At 37.3% G+C, this 27,277-nt stretch overlaps 1 protein-coding gene across 1 annotated transcript; it reads right to left on the minus strand.

The window, feature by feature from the left end:
- Positions 1-1,387: 1,387 nt before the first annotated feature.
- On the minus strand, positions 1,388-27,023 carry CUL4B (cullin 4B). The gene is made up of 20 exons (XM_014955201.1): positions 25,832-27,023; positions 22,977-23,092; positions 18,153-18,256; positions 17,249-17,318; positions 16,688-16,761; positions 15,590-15,752; positions 15,400-15,489; positions 15,025-15,107; positions 13,837-13,904; positions 12,593-12,711; positions 11,623-11,815; positions 10,341-10,445; positions 9,933-10,043; positions 9,116-9,201; positions 8,200-8,307; positions 7,821-7,934; positions 7,242-7,347; positions 6,995-7,167; positions 6,320-6,472; positions 1,388-5,131 (listed from the first exon to the last, which is right to left on the minus strand). The coding sequence occupies exons 1-20, from the start codon at positions 26,361-26,363 to the stop codon at positions 5,036-5,038; spliced, it is 2,664 nt and encodes an 887-aa protein (XP_014810687.1). The 5' UTR covers positions 26,364-27,023; the 3' UTR covers positions 1,388-5,035.
- Positions 27,024-27,277: the final 254 nt, after the last annotated feature.

Here is a 27,277-nt window from a genome sequence, read left to right on the forward strand (position 1 = left end):
CATGCATAAATCCATAATAATCAACAAAAATTTAGCATTTGCTGGATGCAAACTGCTTTTCCTAACTGCAGTGCTCATTTTCCTACTCATTTTAGGAAAATAACATTCAAAGTTACTTTTCTTCTTCTGGTTGTATCCCAATGCTCACTTCCCATAAGCAATGGCAAGACAAGTTGTAAGAGTAATTTTAGAGGTGACCTTGTATCAGGGAACAGTTACTTAATTGGAAGAACAGCTTGCTCCATTGTAGGTTGATCAACGTCCATTGCTGCTCTTCCCAGTTAACTCCATATTCTACAAGATATGCTCTGCACAAAGCCCAATGTCTCTCAACCCCTCAAATAAGTTTTGAGATGTTAATTTTCTAAATAGCACAGTATGTCCATAAGCTCTTGCCTCTTTAAGGGTGGGGGGGGATGCTAAATCCAAAGCTACTCTCTTAAGTTTGATTTGGCATTGGTTTCTCTCAAAATCAGGAGAAAGCACCATAACACATATTACGCTTAATGCAGTACAGAAATTAAAAGTATTTACTGCTCTGGTATTTTTCTCAGCACAGAGAGAAGACCTATCAATCTCCAAATATCCATCTGCTTCTGTAGGATTATTTTTTAAAAAAAAAAACCAACATTCCATAGGATTGTGAACGTAGGAAACATTCTCTTTAAGGAGAAATTGTTAGTGGAAAAACCATCCCATGCGTTTAGATGCTTCCAAGCCATAGCAGAGAAGAAAAGCCCCCGAGCAGCACTAGTGGAAGACATTTACCATACCTATTTAAAGCCCCCCCACACTAGGACCCTTTTGTGGTTGCAGTAGCTGTGTGAGGCCAGCCTCCCTGCAGCACACACAAGCCTTCTCCAGAGATGAGCCTGCAGGATCAGCACTTGCTTTGCTGCAGCCACCCATGTTTCCAAACCACCCCTTGAGCTCAGAAAGAAAAACCAAACCACTCCACCACCCCCTCCACCAACTCCTCAGAGCACCTGCACTGGGAAAAGCCGGGCTGAAGATACTCCTGAGAAATTCTGCTCAGATTTAGTCCAGCAGTTACAAACGGCTGAAGAAAAATTAAGAAATGGCCAGTTGGCCATCATCAGTAACAGAAGCAAGTTCTTTGTCCTTCGTGCTTCAATAATTGTATCAGAGCCGTTTAAAAAATTACTAACAGTGCTGAGAGACAAGGGATAATGTTACAGCAGGAGAGCAGACTCCTCTACTAGCAACAAGCCACCACCTTTGCTATTTCTGTACCATTTCTGGCACTCCTACACATTTTAATCCCAATTCAGAGTTTGTGAGGATGCTTATTTCCTTCCCCTCCAATAACCTTATAGAAGACTTAATAAAAAAAATAATAATAAAAAAATTCAGGAATGGAAGCCACTTAGAAAACTCAAGGGATTTTAATGACTGAATGAAGAAGGAACTAATTATTATATATAAGTATCAAACACGTATTTTGCTATCAAAGCACAAGCTAAAGAATTTAAAGAAGCCACAAACATTAGTAAGCCCAACATACAGAACTTTGAGTAAGAAGGCATTTTACACACAAGAGTTTATCAACACAAAACTGTTTAATATTTATTAAATGACACAAAATACCTAGATAACAGACTCACTCTCTGAAAGGACATGTATTTACATTATTTACCAACTTAAGAAAGACTCTCTGTACCCATATCAGACTTATGAAACATAAAAAAGGTTTTGCTGCTTTTTGCATCGAAGGATGCAACGGTGACACATGCCCTGTTTGCAAGTCTGCATAAACTATAACTTTTTGATGCAGTGAAAAAGCACAATTTTATATTCTGGTAGCCGAGTGAAGAGGCTTCTGAAAAGTAACAGGGTTAGTTTTGTTTTTTTCCCCCCACTCCAGACATACTCTGAAGAACTGTTATACAAAAAGTATATTACATTTTTGAATGCTGCTGTACTCTTACAATTTTAGTGTAACATTTCAAAGAAAATATTCTTCCTACTATATGAAATCACTAAAAAAAAGTGGTATTTGAACATTTCTTTAGATGCACTTTTTTTTTTTTTAAAAGAAAGCATTAGGGCAAATGATATGTCTAGGAAAAAGTGAAAGACTGACAGAAAAAAAAAAAAGCAAAGACCAAAATATGAAAATCAGCTAAAGCAACTTAACAATTTGCTAGGGTTTTTTTGTTTTATTAACTATTTACTTTGGCACCTTTGTGTAAACTATAGAACAAAACAACGTTTACAACACATTTGCAATTACAGCATTTAAACAAAATGGTCACTTTTTAAACCAGCCAAGACAAAAAAATAGTCCATTTATGGGTATAAAGATTAAAAAACCTAAAATATATATTTCTAAGAATAAACTGCAATTTCTTATGAACAAGGTGCTATAAACTGCATGCAAGAGTCAAGATTAAAAATGTGTGGCCACAGACAAGCTGTGTTATAGCCAGATGAGTTGTGGTCCAAGCCCACTTTAATTTTTTCTTATAGAGATATATATGGCTCAATAGGCAGGCACATGATCCCAGCAAGAAGTTGCAGAGTTGTACGGCTGGACAATAAATCTTGGCTGCAGCTTTGTCATTAACCAGGAATGAGTGAGACCTTAGCAAAAGAGATGATTGGGTTCTCAGGGAAAACCCATGAAGTTACAAGGAGAAGCCCTCCCCTCTCTCAGCCTAGCCAGGGTTCTCAAAGTCCATTCTTTGGGTTGCTTTAACTAGATTGCCGCTTAGGGTCTGCCTCAGATCGTGGAAGTCTGATAAGATTTGAGGACATTTTCTAGATAACGTTTTCCACATTTAAGTTACTGAAATGGATGGGATAAAAATTAAGTAAACCTTCAGACCTTTCTGGTTAGTTTCACTGAATGCAACGCACTTATCCGATGAGGGAGGATTCCACCAGAACAGGTATTTTAAACATGTAGTGGTGTTAGATTTATATGCTACAACAGACTGAATGGAATCAGTTCAATGCTGATATTCATCATCTCCTGTCTCCCAAGAGTTAAGTTTTAAGCTCCTTCTCCAAAACACCTTTTTAAAAGGAATCTTTTATTGGCTAAAGATACAAAACACATACATGAAAAAAGAACAATGAATACAAAATACAGAAGGGTCTTTTTCAAGGGCATTCTTTCCTCCCCAGTAGATCTCTATTTGAACTAATACTTCAAAGATTTGCAGGAGCAGTCTTCAAGTTTCTTACCAGATAACTCTACTGTTAGTATTTTTCTTACAGAGGCAAGGGTGGTCCTGGATGTGTACCAGTGGTTATGCTGCAATAGTGTCAAAGGATAAGGTAGATTTTCTGCAGATCACAAAGAGCTGTATGACAGTAGAGGGTGACAGCAAATAATTTAGTAGGAGAAAAAAAGACATCTGCTTCATCTGTCAGTTCAGGACTGCATATAAGAGAGCTTGAGAGAAAAAACAGCTGAAGAAAATATGGAATTAAACAGTAGATCAAAAAAGCAACAAGGATGGGATGTGTCAGATACAAAATACACACACATACACACACTCTCCTTCTCTCACACATTCACACCCCTGAATGTGGGATCACAGTGATAAAAGTTAAAGATCGTAGAGAGCTAAGTTACACTGCCATTAAACAAAAGTGACATCTTGCTTTCAAGAACTATCTGGTATTCCCCAGGACTATCAGTGCCTGAAAGAGGATGAGGTTTTTCATTGTGCTCTGCAACACAGCTGATCGTAGGTCTAAAGCCTGTCTGGGTAAGGAAGAACTGTTATGTGGAGGAGTTACCTTTTCTGCTGACACTTTTTTTTTCTCTTCATATATTCCTGGCACATGCTGCTATAGCAATAAAAAAAAAAATGCATTTTGTTGAAACAAAGCTCTACATTCAAGTGACTTATTCTCCCACGTCTTATAAAGATGTAAAGAATGCTCTCTGGTCATCTAAGAAAATATATTTTAGATGCCTTGTAGCAATATTTAACTTTCTACATGAGAGGTAGGGTTCTGGGTTCTAGGAGGCCTGCCACATCTAGGGCTGAGTTCTTAAAGCTTTAAGTTAAAGCAATCCAAAGCAGGGCAGTCTTAGAAGAGCTACCCTGTCTAAACCTTGAGGTTAGTTCAAGTTTAGAATGTTGCAAAGCAAAACAAGTATTAAAACCCATTTGTAATTTTTGTTCTTACAGCTTTACCACAAGAACAGTGTGGCTTTTCATAGATATCTGTAAATAGATTCTCTTTTCTAGAGTATTGCTGCCAAGAGGTGAAGGCCTCCTACCCATGACTAGTAAAAACTGTCACTTTTTCCATTATGGCTGTTTTATGCTTAAAATTCCCAAAGGTGAACACTAAGTCTTACAGGCAAGCCATATAAATCTAATCTGAACTTGTTTTGTTGTAGCAGTTATTTAAGAATGGTGTTTGTATATACAGTATATATGCCCACACTGCAAACTTTATACATTATTTTATATTGGTACCATTTTGTCTTAATTGCAACCAAGAATATTCTCCATTAGATCAGCAATAAGCATAGCTTGGCTTATTCCCCATTTTCCCCTCCCTCAAGGGAAAAATCCAAGTGTGGGCATCACCCAAACCAATGGTATGTTACTAACTGAAATGCATTCTGTACAGTAAATTAAAAGTTTGCATGCAGTTTAAGCATTTTAAAGGCTATTTTCTTATATTAATTAACCTTCTGTTTCCATTTAAAGGTGTGAAAGACATCTGTCGTATATCAAGGGACTCCTCTTCAGACCCAGAGACAAATGGAATCACAAAGACCAGGTACTTTCTTTCAGCTGTCTGCACATCTTACTAAATAACATGCAAAGAGTTCAACAGCATTCTTCTTAAAATGTAAATAGTACTCTTTAAATGGGCATGTTAACCACTGAAAGAAGTCCACTCTACTATACTTTTCCATTACACTGCTTTCATTCAATCATCGGTAGTATAAAAAGTCAATTAATGGGATCAACAGGCTAGTTTATCCACTGGCAACTGTGTATGACACCAAGTGTGCAGTAAAACAAAGGCCAACATATGTTTATGCAATATAGTTGTACTGATTCGGGTTTTCTTTATCTCTTTCCATGTAGTCCCTGTCAATTAAGGATTCTATTCTCTTCTTAAGGTCAGCAGGCTGTAAAACAAAGCAGATGTCAGCGTTATTACTTTGAGGTCAAAATTTCTCAGTTCTTTCATTCTACTTAAGGCAAATATCCATACTGTTTAAGATGTATGAGGAAACAGAAATCACAGTTTAAGAAAAGTAATTCCTTAAAGTATCAAAAGCTTCTCAAGTCTGCAATGTATAATTACTTGAAGAGAAAGTTACAAAATTAGCTTGTCACCTGCAATGTGCATAGAGTTTTACAGCAGAGAAAGATACTTGCTGCTGTTTACACTGAACTCTAAAGGGCTGCAATGTATGAGATGCATTATGTACCAAAGTGTTTTTATTTCTAACTTTTGCCTGGCAAAAGATGGCACAAGTTTAATTTATCTTGAGGTGAGTGAGTTTTGCAACAGTTTGGGTGCCCTAAGACTTTGTTGGGTGAAGGACTCCATAAAAATGCCTCATGATAACGAGCAAGGAAAAAACATTTAAATCATGTTGTAACTCTGCAAAGCCCAACCGCAGTTTATGCAATGCTTACAGGCCTGCAGGAACTTACCATAGTAACAAAACAGAATGATACAGCAGTACCTTTTATTTTACATTTCCAGTGATAAAAAGCACTGTATATTTGAACTCAGATGCATCGCTGTTTGAAAATCCATTTCCATTTGTACACAGTAAGTTATTCATTTTATATTGCAACTGTGGGCTTCTTTAGCTTTGAGACATTTACCAGTATCTAATTTTAATTGCATATGTATGTGTGTGTATGTGCATTAACCAATATAATGTCTGGAAAAAACATGGTATGTTTATTGGTTACTAATTTATTAAAAAGTGTCAACTAAATTAAGAATCAAACCCAATTCCGCATTACATATCCAAATAATTTTCTCCTTGTCCCCAAGAATGCATTGCCAGAACACTTAAATACAAGAATGGCAGCATCAAGGGGAGCTACCTTCCCAGTTATACTGCTAACAGACTCTGGCTCTGACAGCCTTTGGTAATAGGTTTTAACTTACTAAAAGCCTGAGGTAATACTCAGATAAACGAGTCCAATTGGAACTTTAAAAATCAAAGTGAATATTTTTCCTTCCTAATAGTAAAAAGAAATGTTTTAGACACCTCCACTGTTTAACTGAGGACAGGCCAGGGAACATAAAAAGTAGTAATAAAGTTTTAGAAGACGAAAAATCAGTACTACACCTTTACTGGGAATTTAAGCTGGTTGTAGACCTCTGACACAAGCAGGTTATGACTCAGTGTCTTGCGCATCTTCATGATTCGTACAATTGCCGCGTCAATCTGGTATTGCCGGTCCTGGAATACTCTCTCTGTAGTGCTTGCCTGTTCCTCTACCTGAAGGATCCATTTAGAAAAGTTTTAAAGAGAACTGTCAAAACAACTCTGCTTCGTATCTCTAAGACAATTCTCAGTGTAATCTCAGTAAAATATCTGTTGTCAAATATTTGATATAAATCCTTTACAAACATGAAGACTGATTATTAAAAAAAACAAACACTTGTACAAGGAATAAAAATCTTTGCACAAGCTGTACAGTGGTTGGCTGCCAGGAATATTCACTGTGAACTTGTTTCTACATTCACAAATCATTCCGTAAAGCTCCAGGGAATGATCAAGGGTGCAAAGAACATTCAGTAATTGGAACTTCTCTTAAACAACCTTAGAGACATCAAGCATCACTGGTGTCTAAGTTAGTATTTAAGTCTGCATTATGTGCTATCATCCAAATTATATACATAACTTTTACAAAGATATGAGTATGTACATTGCAACAGAGAGGAAAAAAGCCTGTAAAAGGGCAGGCAACAAGACACTTAACCCAAGGACCTAAACCCCAGAGGATTAAAAAGAATATACCGTTTCTTTCATCTGAATTTGGTTGATCTTTATCCTGAAGAGCTTATGTCTGAAATCATCATTACATGTGAATTTATCACCGTCTTCCACATCTTTGCCTTTGGGGCTTTTAGTCAGTACTCTGGCTTTACCACAAGCCAGAGATTGAAGTGTCCTTCTCAGCTCTCCATCCTCTAAAGCAGAAACAAGTTGTTTAGGCTTTTTTACTAAAAACACTTGGAAGTAGTCAGCTGTTTTCAATACCAACCTATCCCAGTGGCTTGCTTTATCTCCTCTAAACTGAACTCCTCTCCTTCATTAAACATGAGCAGCACCAACGTCTGGAACAAGGAGACCTGAAGTTCTTTTTTACCCTGTCACAAAGGAAATAAACAGGTGTCACCAGGCTGGATTTAGTGGTGGTGTTGTTTTTTGGTTTTTTTTTAAGGCAGGGGAGAGGAATAAGTCACTCTTGTATGCCAATTATTTCACTTAGAGGATGCAATTGTTATTTTATTCATTTGGGACTATGAAAGAATAAGTTACCGGTCACCTTGTGTTTACTATGGACTGCAGAATATACTAGAGGTCACCAAGCAGTAACCAACAACTTTTTTTTTTTCCACTAATACAGAAGTTGGATGCATCTTCTTAGACCTTACTACCTTTATTGCAGAAACTATCAACTCCAGAAACAATAGCCAGATGTCCAAAGTTAGAAAGTAATTGCAAAAACAGTGCTAAGTTTCCCACCACAGCACAAAAACCCCTTTCCAATATACTCCTAAGGCACAACTCAGACTTGGAATCAGCAAAGCAACAGGAATAAGAAAAGCCATGCATTCACCTCTTTAAATTCTGCTTTTAGTACGCAGTGTCCCAGTGTTGACTGCCACTGAAGTTTCCTACCACTGTGTTTTCCTAAATAAAAGGTCTTGAAAATCTCCTGCAGTTTTACCATCTAAAAAAAGAAAACCAAAACAGTAAATCACAATTTCTACTTTAAAAGCATCCTTCCATCCTCCACAATCAAATACGCCTTAAGTAAAGGTTTAGAAGGATAAAGGGAAAATTGTGGCAAGAAAAGAAAACAATTTTTTTTTTTTAAAAGACACATCCGCATTTCTTTCAAGAGATTATACGCGTATTTAAAATCAAGTTGCAGTTGATATCAAGACACATTACTGATAGACTGATACTTGGTAAAATACATGTATATTCATTACCTCTGGGGGCAAATGGACCTCCATAGGCACGTAGGTTGGCCAATAACCCATAGTCAGAATATTCACTGTTAGTTCAATGTTGCCAGGTACATTCTGATTTTGCATATACTGGAGAAAGAAACAAAGTGAACTGAAATAAAGCACTGTTTAATAAACATATTTCAGGTAGAACTGTGAAGTTAGTTAGAACAGGCATTATGAGAGCACAGAAGACAAGTGACCTCATCATGTCTTTGCTATATAAACTGCAAGTTACATACAAGAAAATTAGGAGAAGAAAAAGCACTTTTCCAAAGTTCTAAAGGCACTTCCATACAGGAAGAAAACAGCAAAAAGGTGTTTTAGCAGGCTGGTGTGAAGATGTACCTAATTATGTGTGAATGGAGGAAAGAATGTTAAAATATGCTTGTAATAAAACATTACATAACTGCCAGGACTAATAGGCAAGAACTTGTAGGCCAGTCCTTCAGAATATAGTGGTGTTAAAAATGTTTTATCACTGGTGTTAAAGTGTTTTATAAGTTTACAGTTGTTCTTTTATTACTGTGCCTTTTTTTTTTTTTAAAGTGGCTTCTTGCTTCAGTTTTTTTGCTTTGTTGTTCAGGAAAACCATTAATAAGTTAATTACAATTTTCAAAAGCACAGAATTAAGAAATAGATTCCATCTTATTTTTCAGTAGAGACTGTTTACCCAGTTGGGCTTTTGTCCACTCCTTTTGAAAGTAATCATCTACAAAGTCCTTTTCTCTGCAGTGAAAAAAAATTACAGACAACTGTAGTAACTCAAAAGGAGTTTAACCCAATTACAGTAGAAATGTTTGCAACTGAACACATCCTGCACTGTCTTGTTAGGCTGAGAATAAGACATTCAAAAAGCAAGTAAATGAAGGAGCCATGGCAGGCTTTCCCACAGTACCTGTTTAAATTGTATCATTATGTCTTTTGAAAGCTCCATATCTTTAAACATTCCTTCAAGTTTGCTGGTGAAAGCAGCTCCACATTCTAGAAGAGAAAATTGAAAACTTAAAAATTACTCTTATTTTCAACACCATAGAATAGTTATTCTAAATATCAGAATATACTTTGAAGCAAGATGACCTAATTCATCATATGTTCTTACATAAAGACCTGGATTCTCATTAAGACACAGAATAAGGTTATAAACAAAAAGGGGGGGAAAGTTCACATGCAAAATAGCTGCCACACTAGAACATGACTGTTCATCTTAGGACTCCACTGGCAACCTGGCACTCAAGATGACAATTCTAATCCCTGTCAGCTGCCTGCCAAACTGTTTCTTGATGGTAGAACTAAATCAAGTTCTAGAAATCTTACTTTTGCCACTCAAAGATTCCATCCTGTGAAACAATGAAGACCAGACTAGAAGACTGCTAGCTGGTAGTGTCATGTTTCAGGCTTTATACAGAGGGAATAGCAAACAGAAATCATCCCCAAGTTCTCTGAACACATCACTGATTTATTCAGCAGGGAACCTCAACTCTATCCCACAGGCCAAGATACACCGTGGACTTTAAGCTCCTGTTTTTTGGCTATTGCTGCTATAATTACAAAGCTAAAAGCAAATGAGTCTCCCCAAAACCCACCAGTCGTTCAAGACTTGCACAAGAGGTTTTTGCTATCATGTAAAGGGGAAACACAAAGCACTTCTGGGGAGACCTGTTAAAAGGACTATTTTGAAAAGAAAGCAAGTAGATAGATAGGTATTTATTTACCATGTTTGAGTTTGGAAAGCATAGATTTTTCAGCATCTACTGATGCACTCTTCCCAACTAATAGTCTCTTTGCTAGATCTTTTTTATAAAAGGCCTCAAAGACATCTTTTCCTGTAAGAGAAGAGATTTGACAGGGATCACAAATCATTGTTTCTCTTAAATAAACATTACCTACAAAAGGCCCAATTTGAAACTCAGTAAAACTAATGAGGACCTTCACATTAAGATTTCCACAGATTTTGAGTCAGGTCTTGTTATCTCCTTTTTAACATGCAAACTACCTAAACAGCACCACACCATTTACAGAGAACAAACACCTGAAAAAGCAGACAGACTGCAAAAAATATTTCAATGTACCTTTACGTTACTGATTAAACAACTATATCCCCACATAAAAGCAAAACTTACCATATATGAATCTAAATATGATCATAATTTTATCCAGCATTTTTTCAAGTTCTTCATCAGTAGCTTCTTTGTTGCCTGCGCGAAGCTTTGAATCTACATATTTAGCTAAAGAGAGTGTTGAGGAATAAGAAGTTTAGCATATGCTTGGTGTTACAATGAAACAATAAGTTTTTTTTAACCTAAAAAAATAATCTAATATTGTGAAATCTCCTATTACAATGAAACAATAAGGTTTTTTTAACCTAAAAAAAAATAATCTAATATTGTGAAATCTCCTAGAAATGTAAGAGATCCTGAAATAGCTGTGATGAAACTGATTTGAAGGTATCTTGATATATTTTTGTAGAGGATATAAAGTCATAAAAACATAATAGCCTAATCTCTTTTTTTCAGATAAGCAATTACTGCATCTTAACTTTATTAGCATATATAATGTTAAAAAAAGGTATTTGTGTATGTAAAAAATCATGGTCCACATCATGATCTCAGAGTAAGAAGTCACTACTGCTAGAAATTAGCATAGCTATAATGGAAGTAAAGAGATCAGAAGAAAAATATGTAAGCCAGTTCTTTAAATGTGTTGACTATACTGCTGAACTTCTCTAGCAGATTACTGTTTGTTTTAATTTCAAATTGCTTGATAAGCACATTACAGTTAGTGAATTAATTTTAAAAAAGGACAGCAGAAAGCATTACCCCACAAGCCTAACAGCACAACAGATTGCAAAGCAGGTATTAGTCACTGTGTGGGGAAATGATTAAGGTACTCAAAAGTGCAGAGAGCCAGGGCTGTAGTGCACAAATCTATAAACAATGTTCTTTGCACACTACAGAGGCTCTGTCCCCATAACACGAGAGGGTACAGCGCATCCTCATCTCTCTTCACTTTTATGTATTAAAACATAAATACCTATGTAGAGCCCCTGTGCAGAGCTACCATGCACATGTGGTGGTGACAGTTATGTAAGCTTTTGAAAAAGTCAAATTATTAGCAGTATCATATCATACAGACACCAGTCAATTGCTGGAATGCCTAAGTTTGCATGTTCTTCACTTTCCTAGCCAGTGAACTGATGAATAGAGCTTGTTCTTAATGTTTAATGCTACCCTATCAAATACTTCACTTGCATAATAAGGCACAGGAGATCCCCAGTTTGCCAGGGCATTGCACATAATGTCTTTTAACACACGATTCCATCGTATCCCATCTGTAAACTGCATCAGCAACCCCCTCTTGTCCCCCACCCAAATTCTCACATGGGAAGAAACAGAAGAAAAATACCTATGAGTTCAGCTGGCTTATTTGGTCTTTTGTTAATGAATGTTTCAAAGGCTTCTTTCATGGCATTTACAAACTTCTCATTCTTGAGAAAGCAAACATCAATAATATGGTCAACTTTGTCTTTAAAATCAAGTAGTTCTTGGACCATGGTTTTGTCTTTTTCTGGATTAATTACTATGGTGCTACCAAATGCCTGCAAAATAAAAACACATCTTTCAATTAGCCTGAATAATTAATTTCAGTGACAAGACTTCTCAAAGCCTAAGTTATCTTTGTAATGTCTTGTTTCTGGCATTGATATTAGTCCCGCTAACGCAACAGAAGTAATAGAAATATGAAGTATTTTGATTTAAAAAAACAATCTATGAATAAGTGAACAAACTCAGAACTTTTGTCTGAAAAAATAAACTTAAGCATGACAAAATTAACACACTCTTTTTACACTTCTATATCCTCAGGTTTTACATAGGTGAAGCTCCCACTAAACTCAATTTTATATAACAGTACTCCTATACTTTCTGTGACAACATTTTCACTGAGTACTAAGAAGAAACATCTTAAGTGACATTCAAGTGCTTTGTGACCTTCAGTTGGTTGGTAACTTAAGCTACCGCTCATTCTGACAAGAAATTTTAGCAGGGAGAAGACAGTAGTGTTCTGCAATTACCAAAATGTCTATTGGGGAAATATAGTTGTCCCCCACAACTAACTATAAACAAGATAAAAACTCCTAATTTATTTGGAGTTCAGTAACTCAACTGAACATTCAATATTTTCTTTGACAGAGATAGAACAGTTACTGTACTTTTCCTAGTACAGTTTCAAAAGCTGCCCATTAAATATATGTTTATAAAAAATAGTCTTTAATTCTTAGAAAAATGCAATAGTTTATAGAGATGACTCAAATTATCTGTGTATAAATCCCATCAATACAATAGTAGCATCTGTTCCAGAGTTCTAGAAACAGTACCTTTATGTATTCAATCCAGTGTTGCAATAGAACCTGTACTCCACCTCTCACACGACTGAACAACTGATACAGAAGAGACAGATCTTGAATTCGGTTTTCATCAAGAAGGTGGTTTAAACCTGCAAATGAGAGAATTTCAGTAGACATTAAAACCAGAGAAATCCAAAGAAAGCACAGCGTATTATTACAGTAAGGGACCCCTTCAAAGCTAGCATTTTTTATCAAGCAATTAGAGGTGGGGTTTTTTTTATTTTATTTTGTGGTTTTGGTTTTTTTTAAGCCACCTAATTTAACAGTGAAACACAGAATGGCTAGCTGGACTTAAAAAACCTTGTTACTCCATTAGATATCTTAGGCTATATGTACTTTACATTTGAAGTACACATATACACCTTTGCTCACTTCTGCTTCACTGTACCCTAAAGATTTGAAACATTCACAGTCTACTGATCTGTAGGACAGAGCTCTGAGTCTCAATTCCAGCTGTAAAATAAATTTTACAGATGTTCGAAGGCAAGCAGATTCATGAACTATCTTCACCTCCCTTTTTTAACTTTTTGGCAGCAAAGGCCTGATGCTCCACAGCAAGGTTCTAAGAAAGTAGATGGGTAAATATTGCAAACTTGATACTCTCAATAAAGAAACTGTTACAGACATGCAGGAAGATGCTCACATACCTGTTTCCTCCAGAATCTGGCTATTAAGGACTTGACAATTTTTTTTTTAAATTATTCAACTCCTGCAGCACCCATATCTATTTCCAGACTATCCTTCAGAGCAAGAGAGGGTCACTTGACTCCACAGAGACTACTGCAGAACTGAGTCAACGTACTTCATTGCTCAAATTGTACTAAATTTTTAAAACAAGCTGCTTTTTGTGAACAGCATGTAATCAATGTTTCCCCTTTCTGGTACAGCTGTAATTCAAAGGCTACTCCTTCACCTCAGTCTTCAAAATGCTATTTAACACACTGAACTCAGGAGTGCTCTGCTTTAGTTTTCCTCTTACTTTGCTGTGTACCTGCAGAAAGCTTTGCATCTCCTTAACTCTGACAAGCAGAATGGTACTCGCCCTTTAGCAAAATGGTCAATGCTATTTCATACCCTGAGTAGCAAAGGGCATTAAAGAATGGTGTAGCCTGTGTCCTCCCCCAGCACCTCAATCTGTCACTTTCTTTTTCAGCACAGGAATTGAAAGCCCCGAAGCAGTAATTAGAAACATTTCTATAAAGAAGAAAGATTACCTTTCTGAAGAATGGCTGTTAAATGTTCACCTAGAAGTTGCTTTTCTACAGTAGCAATTAGTGGCTTCCTATAGAAAAAACGTTTAGAATTACTTTTCCTTTTTCCATTATTTACAGTTTTAAATTCTTTTTCTGAGATTGTTAACTACACTCATTATCAGGAGTACTCTAATTATCTGTGGCCAAGGACCTAACATTATTATATACTTATTTATTCTTTTTCCTCCCCAGTAAGCAATCTTCTTTTCTGTTTGCTGACTGAGGACTGAATTCACACAATAAGCCTGTTGTATGTGACCTCTAGGCAGCTGGACAATAATTCCACCAGTGAGGAAACTGGGCAAGAGATTGTCAAAGAATATACTTTCTCCTGCTTTGTGGGAGGAGATTTGTGTCTTGGGAGACAAATCAAGGAGAAGAAGAAACACCTTATGAGTCAAGAGGTATTAAAACAGAATAGGGAGTTGGCCACTAATAATGGTGTGGAACAAGGAAGCCACTAAACAAGCTAAATGTTTTTAACAGCTGAAGGAAATAAAAATGTATGATGGTAACAATAAACCACCTTCCTCTCAGAGAGATCCTCTATACCTGCTCTTTAAGAAGTTGCTACCACTTGCTCAGGGAGTTTTGTTACATTAGTGACCCACATTTCTCTCAGAAACGACAGCTGTGGCTTTATGTTAGGAGAACATTTCTCCTGTCCTACCAGTCATGACCTCCACTTGATTGCATTTGAGGAAATCCTGCCGCTAAGTAGAAAAGATTGAAGAGTGACATTATTTAATGATTTCCCAGACTCCATACAGAATATGCAAATATTTTTATGTAAATATTCAGAGTCTTTTGCTTGAGAATTCTCTGTCCCAGGTCCTATCTTTTTCAGGTAAGGCAACAGCTGATTAATTGCATTTCAGCAAGAAAGAGATGTTTGGACTGGGGGTGGTAGCCTATTTTTCTCCAACCAAATGCCCAACAATATTTATGTCAAAATAACTAGTGACTTAGAAGGAAAAGATATTAGCTCTGTCAGCCAAGACAGTGCTTCACTGTAAACAATGAATTGTGGGAAGTGAGAAGCATTTGATGGTCAGTCAATAACTGAAATAAATTGTAGCTATTAGGTGGCCTTCAACAGAAGAAGAGCCAAACAGCTAACAATACCAATCAAAGAGAGACTGCACTTACTGTGTGCTCTGATCTAAATAAGTGATTATCCTGTCTGCTTCTTCTTCCAAGCGCTTGTTGACATGATGAAGATATTCTGGAACCTGAAAATGCCAGAGTAGTTTTGTACATTTAAAAAAAAAAAAATTCAAGGGGAAGAAAAAAAAAACCAAACCCAAAATACTGGTCTGACAGCAGCAGCAGCTCCAGTTTTAAGCAGGAGTCATTAGCACTGTGACTACAGGCAACGGAATGTGAATTTGCTCTTTCAGAGTACTACAAAACACGAAGGTCACATTATTGCCCTGTACACTGGCTAAGGCAGTAGAATAGTTACTTTCCCTGACAAATTCTTCATCATTAAGCATAATAAATATTGTTAAACATTTAAAATACCTCTCGTTCCTGCATAAGCCTCTGTCCCTCTGCTGCATACAGGCGGTTAGTCTCTTCCAAAAATCTATGTTCGAAAGAGTCTTGATAAATCTAGGGAAATAACACAACAGCAATCCAGGGTAAAGCTTATGGAGCACTAAATAAGAGTTTGAGCTGCTTATTGGTTTAAAGGTGAAATAAGTTTACTCACCTGCAAGTCAGAAAGCATGCTTAGAAGGCTTCGCAGTAAACTCCTATCAATAGCTTCACCATTTCTTTCCCTCTCAATCAGCAGAAGAATGCCATCAATAGTTTTGTTCTGAACCTTCTGATCACTGATTATATGAGTTCTGAACAATTCTAGCCCCATATCCCTACAAAAACAAAAAACCAAAAAAGGCTGTTCAATAAATTGTGTTAGAATCAATGCCAATTATTCACCATTAATAAAATTTGATCTAGATCAAATTTTAGCATTCTTCAAATTCCTCATTCCTCTGCCCCCAAATCACTCAAGACAAACAAACACATAAACACTAAAACAAACCATGACAAAGCACCAACAGCAAGCTACACATTTTAAAAACCAAAGCGCTTTTTTTTTCTTAAATAACCATCTAACTTTTGCAGCATCTTTATTTTTCACTTAGTTGGTAGGATGATAAAAACTGAATGAACAGCAGCCTTCATGAGAAAAGGATAATGTCATCCTGGGTCCTGATTCCATGGTTAAGCTGCTGGACAATAGTCTTTTTTGTCCATCACTCTATAATCTCTAATTCTTAGGCAGATCTTAGAAGAACTGAGTGATGTGAAAGACAAGGATCTCTGCTTTAGGCATCCCAGTTAAAACCTGCCATGAATTTGAAACTGTGGGTCTGGGGTAGGGAGGTGGGGTCAGGGGGTGAAGGTTGAAATCTAAAAGAGAGTAACTGGCTTTTAATTTAGGTAAGTTTTTTTGCTTTAAAAATACTTACAGAACTTCAAATAATATGCATGTTAAAGCCAGTAACTGGTCAACCTCAAACCCTCACACTTCAGTTGTTGAACAGACCCTTTCTTTTAACTGTGCAAACTGGACATTGATATCTACTTAGCTGAAATTTGCTATCACAACTGTTCTAGAAGAATCCTGTAATTCATCACAAAGAAATTAAAAGTCCCTTTGCAACAAGCATGCATGTATTCACCATCTAATTTACAGGTCATTTTATATTTAGTTTATATTAAAAAAACACATCTGAAAACCAGCAGGATACATGCGATTATTTAAATATACCCCCAATCATTTTATTCTTTGTGCCCTTACCAAATAGATGGCAGCATTGAATTCTGAAGTACGTAAGTTCGATCCAAGAACAAAAAGATACTTCTAATCATAATCTGTTAAGAGAAGGAATAAAGAAAGTCACAATCATTTTACTCTTGAAATTGAAGAGCAACACAAATTATGCTAAAAAAACCCCCACTGACAGGTTTCAGGCAGTACTTTCTTAGACAGTGCTGATTTGTTTAAAATATCCTGCCAATATCAGTGAGATGATCAATGCAACATTTAGCATCTTTCTGTATAAAAGAATAGCTCCTTTTTAATAGTTATAAAAGAAGAAAGGTTTGCACAGAAACAACAGTTAGGAGTTGAGTGTGCATGTGTGTCCAAGATCAGGTCAATATGTCAAGAAACACACTACAGAGTAGTATTTTCAAGGCTCGATTTCTAACAAACTAGATACACTGTATTTCATGAGGAAGCCCTATATAAATTCAAGACAGTGTTTCAGAATCACAGTACGTTTCTAAAGGAACAAACTTAGGCAAAACATGGGCTGAGTAGGCAACTGGTTTTCTTTAAAAAGATAAAAAAACTTACCATTTGTCTGCAGTGATCTTGCCAACATTTGTCTATTTTCTTTAGAAAAAGGACACTATCCAATGAATCCATAAATAATTCATTAAGAAAAGTATGATTAATAGGTAGTGTTAGCAATGAAATCAATCAACATTATTCTTTTTTAAAGACATTTAACAGAGAGCACAGACTCGCCTATTCCCAGAAAGAACTACTTCTTGCAACATCTTTATTTTTAATGAGGGTCCTTGTGTTAATAATGAGAAATCAAAATGGTTTGAACAATTTGAAAAAAAAAAAAAAAGAAGAGCTAAATACTTTCAGTGTTTTGTCTAATCCCCCCTCCCTGGGGAGTGAAACAAACATAGACAACCCCACACCTCAAAAACCAACAATCCACAATATATGCAGGAGCCCACCACTACACAGAAACTATAATCTCAGCTCAACAGATAAATTTCAAGGACAAAATTTAACTTTTAACCATTAGTTCTGGTACTAATTGTTATCCAAAAGCCTGAAGTGATATAGCCAATCGCAGGAGCCCACCACTACACAGATACTATAATCTCAGCTCAACAGATAAATTTTGTCCTTGAAATTTAACTCTTAATCATTTCACTGCATAGTTCTGGTACTAATTATTATCCAAAAGCCTGAAGTGATATAGCCAATACAGCCTTTTTAAGTCTTGCTGTAAGTCTTATACAGGTTTTGCAAGAAGTCAAAGCATTTCATAAATACCAATGAAACTGTCTCAAACTTTTCAAATGGTTACAGACAAAAAGGAACTAGTAGTTTTCTCTGAAGTCCCACAAAAAATGAAAACAGACTCAATTATGCAAAAACTAGCCAAAGAAATCCATCACCACACACTGACAGGTAAAAACATTCTGGCTTGCCAACAGCCAAAACAAAAGGATATTCTCTGAACTGATGAATTTGTGCTTTAATGTGGTCTTCACAGATCTGTCTCAACTGTTTGTACAAGTTTGCAGAAATCTTGTAGGAGCAGAGATTTTCAACAGCCTAAAGTAAAGAGAAACAGATACTAAGAAATCAATTTATATTCTTATATGTGGTTTTACAAGGAAAGGGAGGAAAAAAAACCACCAAAACCAACCAGGGAATTATTCTGCTTCTCACTCAAAATTATTTACTAGGTTTTAATTGTAGCACAGTTAACAGCTGCATGCAAAACACCAGAGAGACACGGCACTATAATGGTATTAGAGACAAAGGAAGGCCATGCCTTGAACAGCTTACAGTTTATTAATTTCAATTGGAGTACCAGTATCTCATAGGGAACTGCAACACTTGCATTTCTAAGAACAAGGATGTTAGTTTAACACATCCAGCAGCGTGCTGGCTTTCATACTTCAGAGCAGACACTTAAGGTCTTAATTCTATCAACTCCTGTGATCTGCAAGTCACACTAGTAATAGTAGAAAAGCACTGATAGCCTTATTTCCTTTTGCAGTCCTTTTCTTGATTAGGCTTCCCTCATCCACAAAAGTACATACATAAATGTATGTTTTTTATACATATATATGTGTATGTATACCTCCATCCATCAACCCCTTGCCTGGATAAGTTTAGTTATAATCCTGAACAATTTTTAGTAGCATGACTACATTCCAGATGTTTACAGTGACAGATCTCAGATTTCTAGATCATATTCAAGTATTAGTAGAACTGCTGCTGTGCTTCACATTGAGAAGCGAAAATAAATTTAATGGGGACATGTCCTGGAGATTGATCAAGCAAACAAGCTTAAGTCTGTAAGAGTAACTCAAGACTTTTCCAAAATATATATCAATTGCCCAGATTTGGAAAGCAACTAAGCATCTTTAACTCTTTGCAGATTAGTAAAAAACATGAGATGTGATTATTCTGTAAAACATCCGTAGAAGCTAGAAAAGAACAGTATATATGATTTTCAATTAATGACTCTTGATTTTATTTATTTAATTGAAAATGCTTCAGTTGACAGTACAACCAACTCATAGGACAAAAAGGGCTGGAAGATCAAGTTTGTTCCCCAGCAAGTGTAGGCAGCCACGCAGGGACAGCACAGTTCAGAAGCACAGAGAGCAGATCTACTCTGTTACACTGAAGTCCCCAGAATACTTCCCAAGAGTCCAAATAGAAGCCACCAGCCAACAGTAAGCAGCCACCACTAAAAGCACAGCAACAATCAAAATAGCTAAACAAGGAGTTCCTCAGTTTATCCTTGGACATCAACAGTACTCAGTATCAACAGTAAACAACTCCCTAGAACAAGTGCACTACAGCTAATACTGGCTCTACAATAGAGGAGTTAAAAAACAAAAAGGCAAACCAAACCAAAACCAAAGCCACCACAAAAACCAGACCCCCACCAACAAAAAAACCAAACAAACCTGCATAAGCTTACTGCCAGAAACAGGTATAGCAAGACAGTGAGCATGCCAATTAAGACTAAAACAGGTCCGAATTATGAATATTAGGAAAGCCAGAATTATCACTGAAGTGTACATACCTTAATATTTGAAAATAGCAACAAATTCTACTCTCAGCCTTAACATTTAAGAAACCCCAAACAAATACAATGTAGTGATAGGAAAACATTCTATAGTTCACTGTTCAGAGCAGGTTATGGACACTGCTCAACTTTATTCTGCATATTCTAAATGAAACAGCAACAAAACAGGAAATAACCACGACTTTGATTTCAGAAGAGAAAGGGGATGGAAAATACCAAGCCTGAAGAGCCTGATTAGACCTTCAGCAAGTGCAATAACCAAGTTTCTTCTTCTCTCCTACTTACTTTGGAGAAGCTAGCCGATAGCTGGGAAGACAAATGTTTTAGCTAGAACTTGCTTGTCACCTGCACAACCAGAGTTAGTCTCTCTTCTACCCAGCACCTGAGGACCCAGGGGCCACTTCTGGTCAGTTCATCCATCTCAACTACCAACATTTGTTTTTATAGACAGCACTTATACAAGTACAATTTAACCATGTTATACCAAATCCTTAAGAGAATTAGCCTCTGCACTGTAGATGGACAAATGCAAACCACTAAGTGCATATTAATATATATTAATTTATTTCACTAAGAGTTACTTTTATGTAGTGCTTATATAAAGCTGTCCTTTTGCATTTGTGAATCAGAAATTCCAACATGCTAAACACATCTGCTAGTACTGACTGTTTGAACATCAAGTGCAAAACTTCTACATCTTCACTGATAACATCCATAGAAATGTTTTAATTTTGATTTGTTAATTCTGCTCAATTGGCTTTTTCTTATTTTAAGAAATTAAACCTTCTAAGCACACCATACAAAACCTTTTACTAGGATTTGCTCTGTGGATCGTAACACCACTACTGCAATATTATGCTTTGCAAATTTAATTAGTGGTGTTACACAATGATAATTGTAACATATCAAAAACTCAGGGGCTGTAGTTCACAACTTTATCTTCTTCTGAAATAGTGGAATAAAGCTTTCTGATCAGGGAATCTATGCCCTAAAGATGGTCAGAGCATCTGAAGGCAAAACACTGTATTTCCTTTGTGTACTATATATTCTGGTGGGGTTTTATCGTTTGTTTAATTGCAGCATCCACACCCGGGTTTGTGTGCTGGGGGAAAGTAGGTAAAGAACTGAACGTGGCTCAGATGACAGAAAAATCAGAACATTCCATACATACTTAACTCTGTGATTGATTAAAAAAAAAATAATTAAGGAGGGATCTGGTACCAAACAACTCCATATCTATTTTCTTGTACTAACCTAAGGAAAACTATTATAATAAAGCAGCTTTCAATTCTGTAGCATTTCAGCTTCTTAAAGATGCATGTTATTTCTCTTACTGGGGAGGAACAAAGCGAGTACGACACTAGTGTTCCATAAAGCCTCAAAATGTTTGCTCAGTGGGATTTTCCAACAGAGACATGAGTTACACCAAACTCAAGAAGTTTACTCCATTGAAAAAAGAAGTATCTTAGTTTCAGGTCTGCAGCAGAACTTTTGCAAACTTTTTTGCAATTCCCCTCTATGCTTGGATAATGGTGTCTGCCAAAGCATATTTGGCATCAGATCTATTTACCAAACAGCTGTTCAGAAATGACATTAGTTTAGTCAGCATATAAAAACACTAGTGAGTCCTATTACTATTTTTAAATCAATACATTTTAGATTTATAAAAAAAAATTAATACTTGATTGAACTGTATTTCATTGAAAAGTATCTAAGTTATTACAATGTTAAAACTAAGATTTAAAAGAAAAAACATTTTTTTTGTTTTCTGAGCATAAGCAACATTAAATTATGCCTGTGGTAAAAGTAAGCAGAAATTTAAACGGTAACTGTGAAGCAGACAAAAGGCTTTCAATAGAATTTTATATTTTTAAACAATTTCTGATATCCTTCCAGTAGTTAACTAACAGTTATTTCCTCTGTTGTTCAGTCTAGGGTCAGGAATTTACACCATCAGCCAATACAGTGGCTTGTAATTTGTGATTAGTTTCACCAAATTTTGCAAAAGTAACAACACTATTGTTACTTTCGCAATACTATATATTATCTTGACAAAGTGTTAAAAAGCCTATTTTTAGATTAAGTGAACATTATGAATGATTATAACAAGCTTTAAAACCTGTTGAACTGAATGGAACTTGGCCCATGAGGTTCTTGTTTCCACTGGGAATGGCAATTTATCCTTCCCTAGGTCTGTCCCCACACCCTGTGCAAACTGAATTTTTCTCCCCAGCTTTTCACAGAAATCAGTCATACACAAATGCAACTTTTATTGAAAAGCAGAGGGCAGGGGAAGAAGAGACGCTAAAAACAGATGGAAAGAAGGCTATACACACACAGAGGAACAAATCAACCAACTAACCAGGTAGCAAAGGCTTTAAAAGTAGGGTAAAAAAGGGCAAGTGCTTCTTAATGTCTAGCTAAAGCAGTACTGTTGCTACGCCACTAAAACCGCAAGTACCACAATGTTAGCAGGAAAAAGGTAAGGAGGGAGAGAGGTTTCCCTAACACATTCAGCTGAAAAAGCAGAAGTGCAGCTTATTAAACAAAGTTCGGAAATGCAGTTCAAGTCTGATCACTTCCTAAAACATTCAAGGCAAAACAATCAGAGCTGTTGCTGGGAATAAATTTAGATTCTCAGTTGAAAGAATAGACAATCATGAATGATTAAAAAAAATTACTATCAACCCAAAAAAATACACTTCATTAAGAAAGACAGTATTCTATTTACTCTCAAGAAGTCAAAAAGTTTGTTTTTAAATGATTTATGATCCTCAATCATGAGCAGATACGATCTTCAGAAAAAGAATTAAACTGTAATATAAATCGTCTTTTTCTTAGCTAAAGACCAACGTTTTAGGATTTTTGCATTTCTCCCATAGCAGCTACACACCATAAAACCCAAACCAGTAAAGGGAATACAGCTCCTTGCCTTATTTAATTCTTGTCAACTGTTGCAAGGGAAACCATACCTTGCATTATGTTGTAGCAAGTGAAAAAATTTCATAGTCCAATGTTAGGTCTTGTAAAATTTTTACTGATGATTTTAAAATTTGAGAAAGTATTTGATGAAAAGTTTTTTAATGACAAAAGCAGTTATCAAGCAAAATGACATATCCTTACCACTGTATCAAAAGTGTTTTAAGCAAAAAAAAAAAAATCCAACAACAACATAAAACCAAGTCCATACCAAACCAAAACATCGCTTTTACTTAAAGCACGTACCTGATAGAGCTCTTCTAAATTGTACTTAATTGAAGTACTGTTCTGGATAGCTTCTACAGCTTCTTTCAGTTTTTGCCAGGTTTCATCTGTGTAGTTTTCAGGCAATTTGGGCTTATCTTTAAAAGAAATTATATAGAATTTGAGAAAGTGTTTACAAAAAGCAGAACATTTTACCTTTTCCAGAAATGAAAAACATAGCTTTGAGAGGAAAGAGGAATGGGTTGATGCTGTAGATTTTAACTTATACTTACATGAAAAGAAAGCACTAGTGTAAAAGCAGTATCTTATTTACATTTGAAATAGTAATGCATTGTAAAAATTCAGCATTGCTCTTCACATACATATAACAGCATCTGTAGCCCAAACAGCATGTATGATTTATAAAAATCACAATGCTGTCTGAGCAGCTCAAGATGGGATTAAAAGGCTAAAAACCAGCAAGAACGATCTGCATCTTCATTACACTCTTTTTCATTACTGGGAGAGCACAGCTAAAAGAAAGTGAACATAAAAGCCAGAAGTGATGGATTAAAAGATACAGAGTTGTATATAGCTTATTTTTAAAATGTATTGCTCATTAATCCTACTCGGTATTAACAGCTGGAAAGAAACTCTCAAGAAATATGCATGGAAATAGTGTAATTATAGTACGGGCTTTATGGTCGCAAGGAAAACCTTCCTATTTTGAATTAATCCATTTATGTCTCTCTTGGGTTTGGCCAGTGGATGGACATTTGTCAGAGTTAAGCCCTCTTTTAATGTTCAAATAGCTCAAGCTTTGCAGATTTGACTCTTTCCGTTATTCTTTCAGCCTTGTTTCTAGAGATGTCCATGTTACGTGGCATCTTCAACAAGACTAAAGCGTTTACAACAGGCTAAGACAGATACCCTAAGTCACATCATCCTCAGGATACCAGGACTATTTTAAAATTCTGTGTGTTATCTTAAATAGCTAAAATAACTGTTTTTGTTCTAATAAGCATGTTCCCAAATGGAGAAGGAAGGAGGAGAACATTTAGGGAGGAAGTCACATGCCCACCCATGCCACCAACAGGTGAAATTGGCCCAGAGTTTATACACTGTTAAAAATGACTTTTACATACCTACAGGTAAAAAACAAATGGAAAGACTTTATGATTCCTCGAGAAATAGCAAATAGAGAGAAATACCTTTCTTTTTCTCCTCCCAAGCATTTTCTTACAATATTGGCAATACCCCAACATCAGCTGTATCAATAAAAATCTCCCTCGTAGCTAACTACAAGCGAGACTTGCCTATTTTCACTAGCAATTAACGAATATGCTACTCAGCAGTAAATACCAAGATTCTGGGTTTTAGGAAGTTATTTAAGTTGTAAAGGACGTTACTGTTATCACTCTAAGATAAAGACAACAAATTTAAGATTATTATTCAGTTTAGCACCTGAGAGTAAATAAAAAACAAAGATGGCAGATTCTTGAAACACCCTTTTTAGGCAAGTGATCCAACTATCAAGTAAAAAGCCATGATGGTCACAGCACCATGCAATCCCTGACATTTAAAAAATATTTTAAACATGAATAGTTGACTTCCCTTAAAGATAACAGTGTACAAGCAACAGATGAGTGCCATTTAATTCTCACTATCATGCATCACAAATATAATTTTTAAAATAACCATTAAAATTAAACTATGATGTCATGATGGGCAGAGAACGTTTTTGAGAATGAGTACCTTAAAGCAAGAAGTTACACTGTGATCATGAATTGCTGTAAAACATTACAGTGGCAAAAATAATCCTAATCCTTACCTTCTGTGACATCTGTACAGGATATTCCTATCAACTGCGTGTTTACAAATTCATTTTAACGTCAGTAATATATTTTAGGTCCCCCCAACCCCAAACAGGGGGGGGGAAGAAAAACAACCCAAGAAAGCAAGCTATCAGACTATTTTAGAAGATAGCAAGAGGCAGGAAATAAGAGAAGCACACAATTTCCCCTTTTCTATAGGGAAAAGACAATTTTAGCTAAGCTTTGTGCCTACACCTATGTGTATTTTTGTTTACTAGAAAATGAAGCAGCATCCCAGCAGAAAAGTTTCACTTTTCTGCTTCAGCTGGAATCTAGTAATAATACTTGAGAATCTCAAACACATCTTTTGAGAGAATTCATAAAATAATGTAAGCTTCTTAAAGCGAAAGTATATTAATACCAAAAAAAAAGGACATTAAAGAGTTAAGCAAAATTACAGCACGGATATCACAGGAAAAACACTCGGCAAAAATCTGAACTACCTACATTAAAGGCAACTGGGGGAATCCAGAAAGGAAATCCGCCATAATAGCCTGATAATCACCTTAGTTTCAACATGTAAAACTAAGCACAGGCAGATTAACCTATAAACAGACAACACGGATAGAGGCAAGACATACAGATTCAGGCCCAATTTGATTAAAAAAAGCATTCTGTGAAAAGACTTATCATAAAGTGGGCTCAAATACACACTACGTTCTCAACCAGGATTACTAGAAAAGAAATATCAAACGTTAAAAGTTTGAAGAAAGACAATTTACAGTTACATAGTAAAACCTTTCATCTAACATACAAGTTAAGGTCTTGTCAACAGACAGAGCGAAAGGAGTATGAAAAACATTCCCAAGCAGCAAAGTGTAGCTCAGGACGTGTACACGACTGTGCCAGTATGCATCATAAAACACCATTCCCCCTTTATATAAGTATAGAAACGTTCACCACATAAAACCATTTCCTGTAAAATTCAGAGCTATTTGAAAGCCAACTGGTTTTCACGTTGAAAACAAAACACAAAGTTGAACATCAGCTCCCCATACGTTGTGACAAAGTGTGGCCTGTTACCTTTAAAGTTCTTGATGACTAATTTCTTAGCAGAGCCAGGTTTACTGTTGGCGAAACTGGAAACAGTAGAGGAGGCAGCTTTGGTCAGGCCATTTGCATGGTGCCCCACAGCCACTGACGAAATTAAAAGGCTTTTATTTTTGAGCTGTTGTTGGTGCTGCTGTTGAGAAGAGGCAGCAGGAGAGGAGGAGGAAGAAGACTCTTCAGCCATCTTCACATCGAGTCCAATAAAATCCACGGAGTCCTCAAAGCGCAGCTTCTTCTGGAGGTGATGGTTAGAGGAGGCAACCCCTGAGGAGGAACACGAGGAGGTGCTGATGACAGAAGACGACGATGAGGAGGTGTTTTTGGAAGGAGAAGAGGCGCAGGAAGAAATGGAATCAAATTCTTCTCTTTCAGAATTGCTGTTGCTGCTGTTATTTAACTTTCTCTTCTTGCAGGAGGAGCTGCTGCTGGTATTACCATCAGTGGCAGGTCTGACCTCCTGGGCTGCAGCTGGGGGGTTGGGGGAAGAGAAACCTGTGGGAAACATGAACACACAGAAGTGAACAGGCTGAGGGGCATCAAATCCTTGTGGTGTGACAAAGAGAGAGGGAGTTTGAGAGTCAGTCTCTGTGTGGTGTCTCGGGGGGAGAGGGGAAGGATGTCTTTCAACTCCTCTCTCTCATCAGTGGAGTCCTTCCGTATTCCCTCTCCTTTGCTTTCTTCTTTCTCGGAGGAATCACTTTTATCTCGTCTCTTCCCCTTTTCTTTATTACTTTGCTTCTTCGCGTAGTTTGTCTCTTTTTTTTCCTGCTTTTACTCCTTTCTCAGCGGAGCGTCTCCGTTCCTGCCTCTCGCCACCCACCAGCTTCTTTCAATTCTTCTCTCCAGCAGCACCAGCGTCTCCCCGCGGCTGCCCGCTCCCCCGGCTTTTCTTTCCGCTCCCCTCCTGCTCCGGCCGCCTCGTCTCCGCCGAGCAGCAGCGGGGAGGGCTGAGCGCGGCTCCCTCACGCCTCGGCTCCAGCCCCTTGGCCCCAACGCGCCTCCCGCTCCCTCGCCGACCACCCGACGCGCTCTCCCCCCGCGGCCCGCTCTCCTCGGGCTCCCGCCTCCCCCCTCTCTGCCGCCTGCTCGCGCTTCCCGAGGGGGGACGGCCCGGCCCGGGGCTTGTTATTGTCAATACACGGCAGAGAGGGAGTCTAAAGATGGCGGCACATCCGGTCGCCGTGCATGCTGGGGCGCGGCCGCCCGGAAGCGCGGCCGAGCGGGCGGGCGGGCTGGGGAGTTGGCGGGCCCCGCCTCCTGCCCGGCGAGCCCCGCTCCCACCGGCTCCTTCCCCCCACCCTCTGACCTACCGGAAGTGATCATGCTTGCCGGCCGCCGCTAACGGGCGCGCTCCTTAGCCCCTCGCGCGCCGGCGCGGGGCGCGTCGTGAGGGGAGGGGGCGTGGCCGCCGCTCTCCGC

This window comes from Calidris pugnax, unplaced genomic scaffold (genome assembly GCF_001431845.1).
Source record: "Calidris pugnax isolate Ruff unplaced genomic scaffold, ASM143184v1 scaffold38, whole genome shotgun sequence".
NCBI lineage: Eukaryota > Metazoa > Chordata > Aves > Charadriiformes > Scolopacidae > Calidris > Calidris pugnax.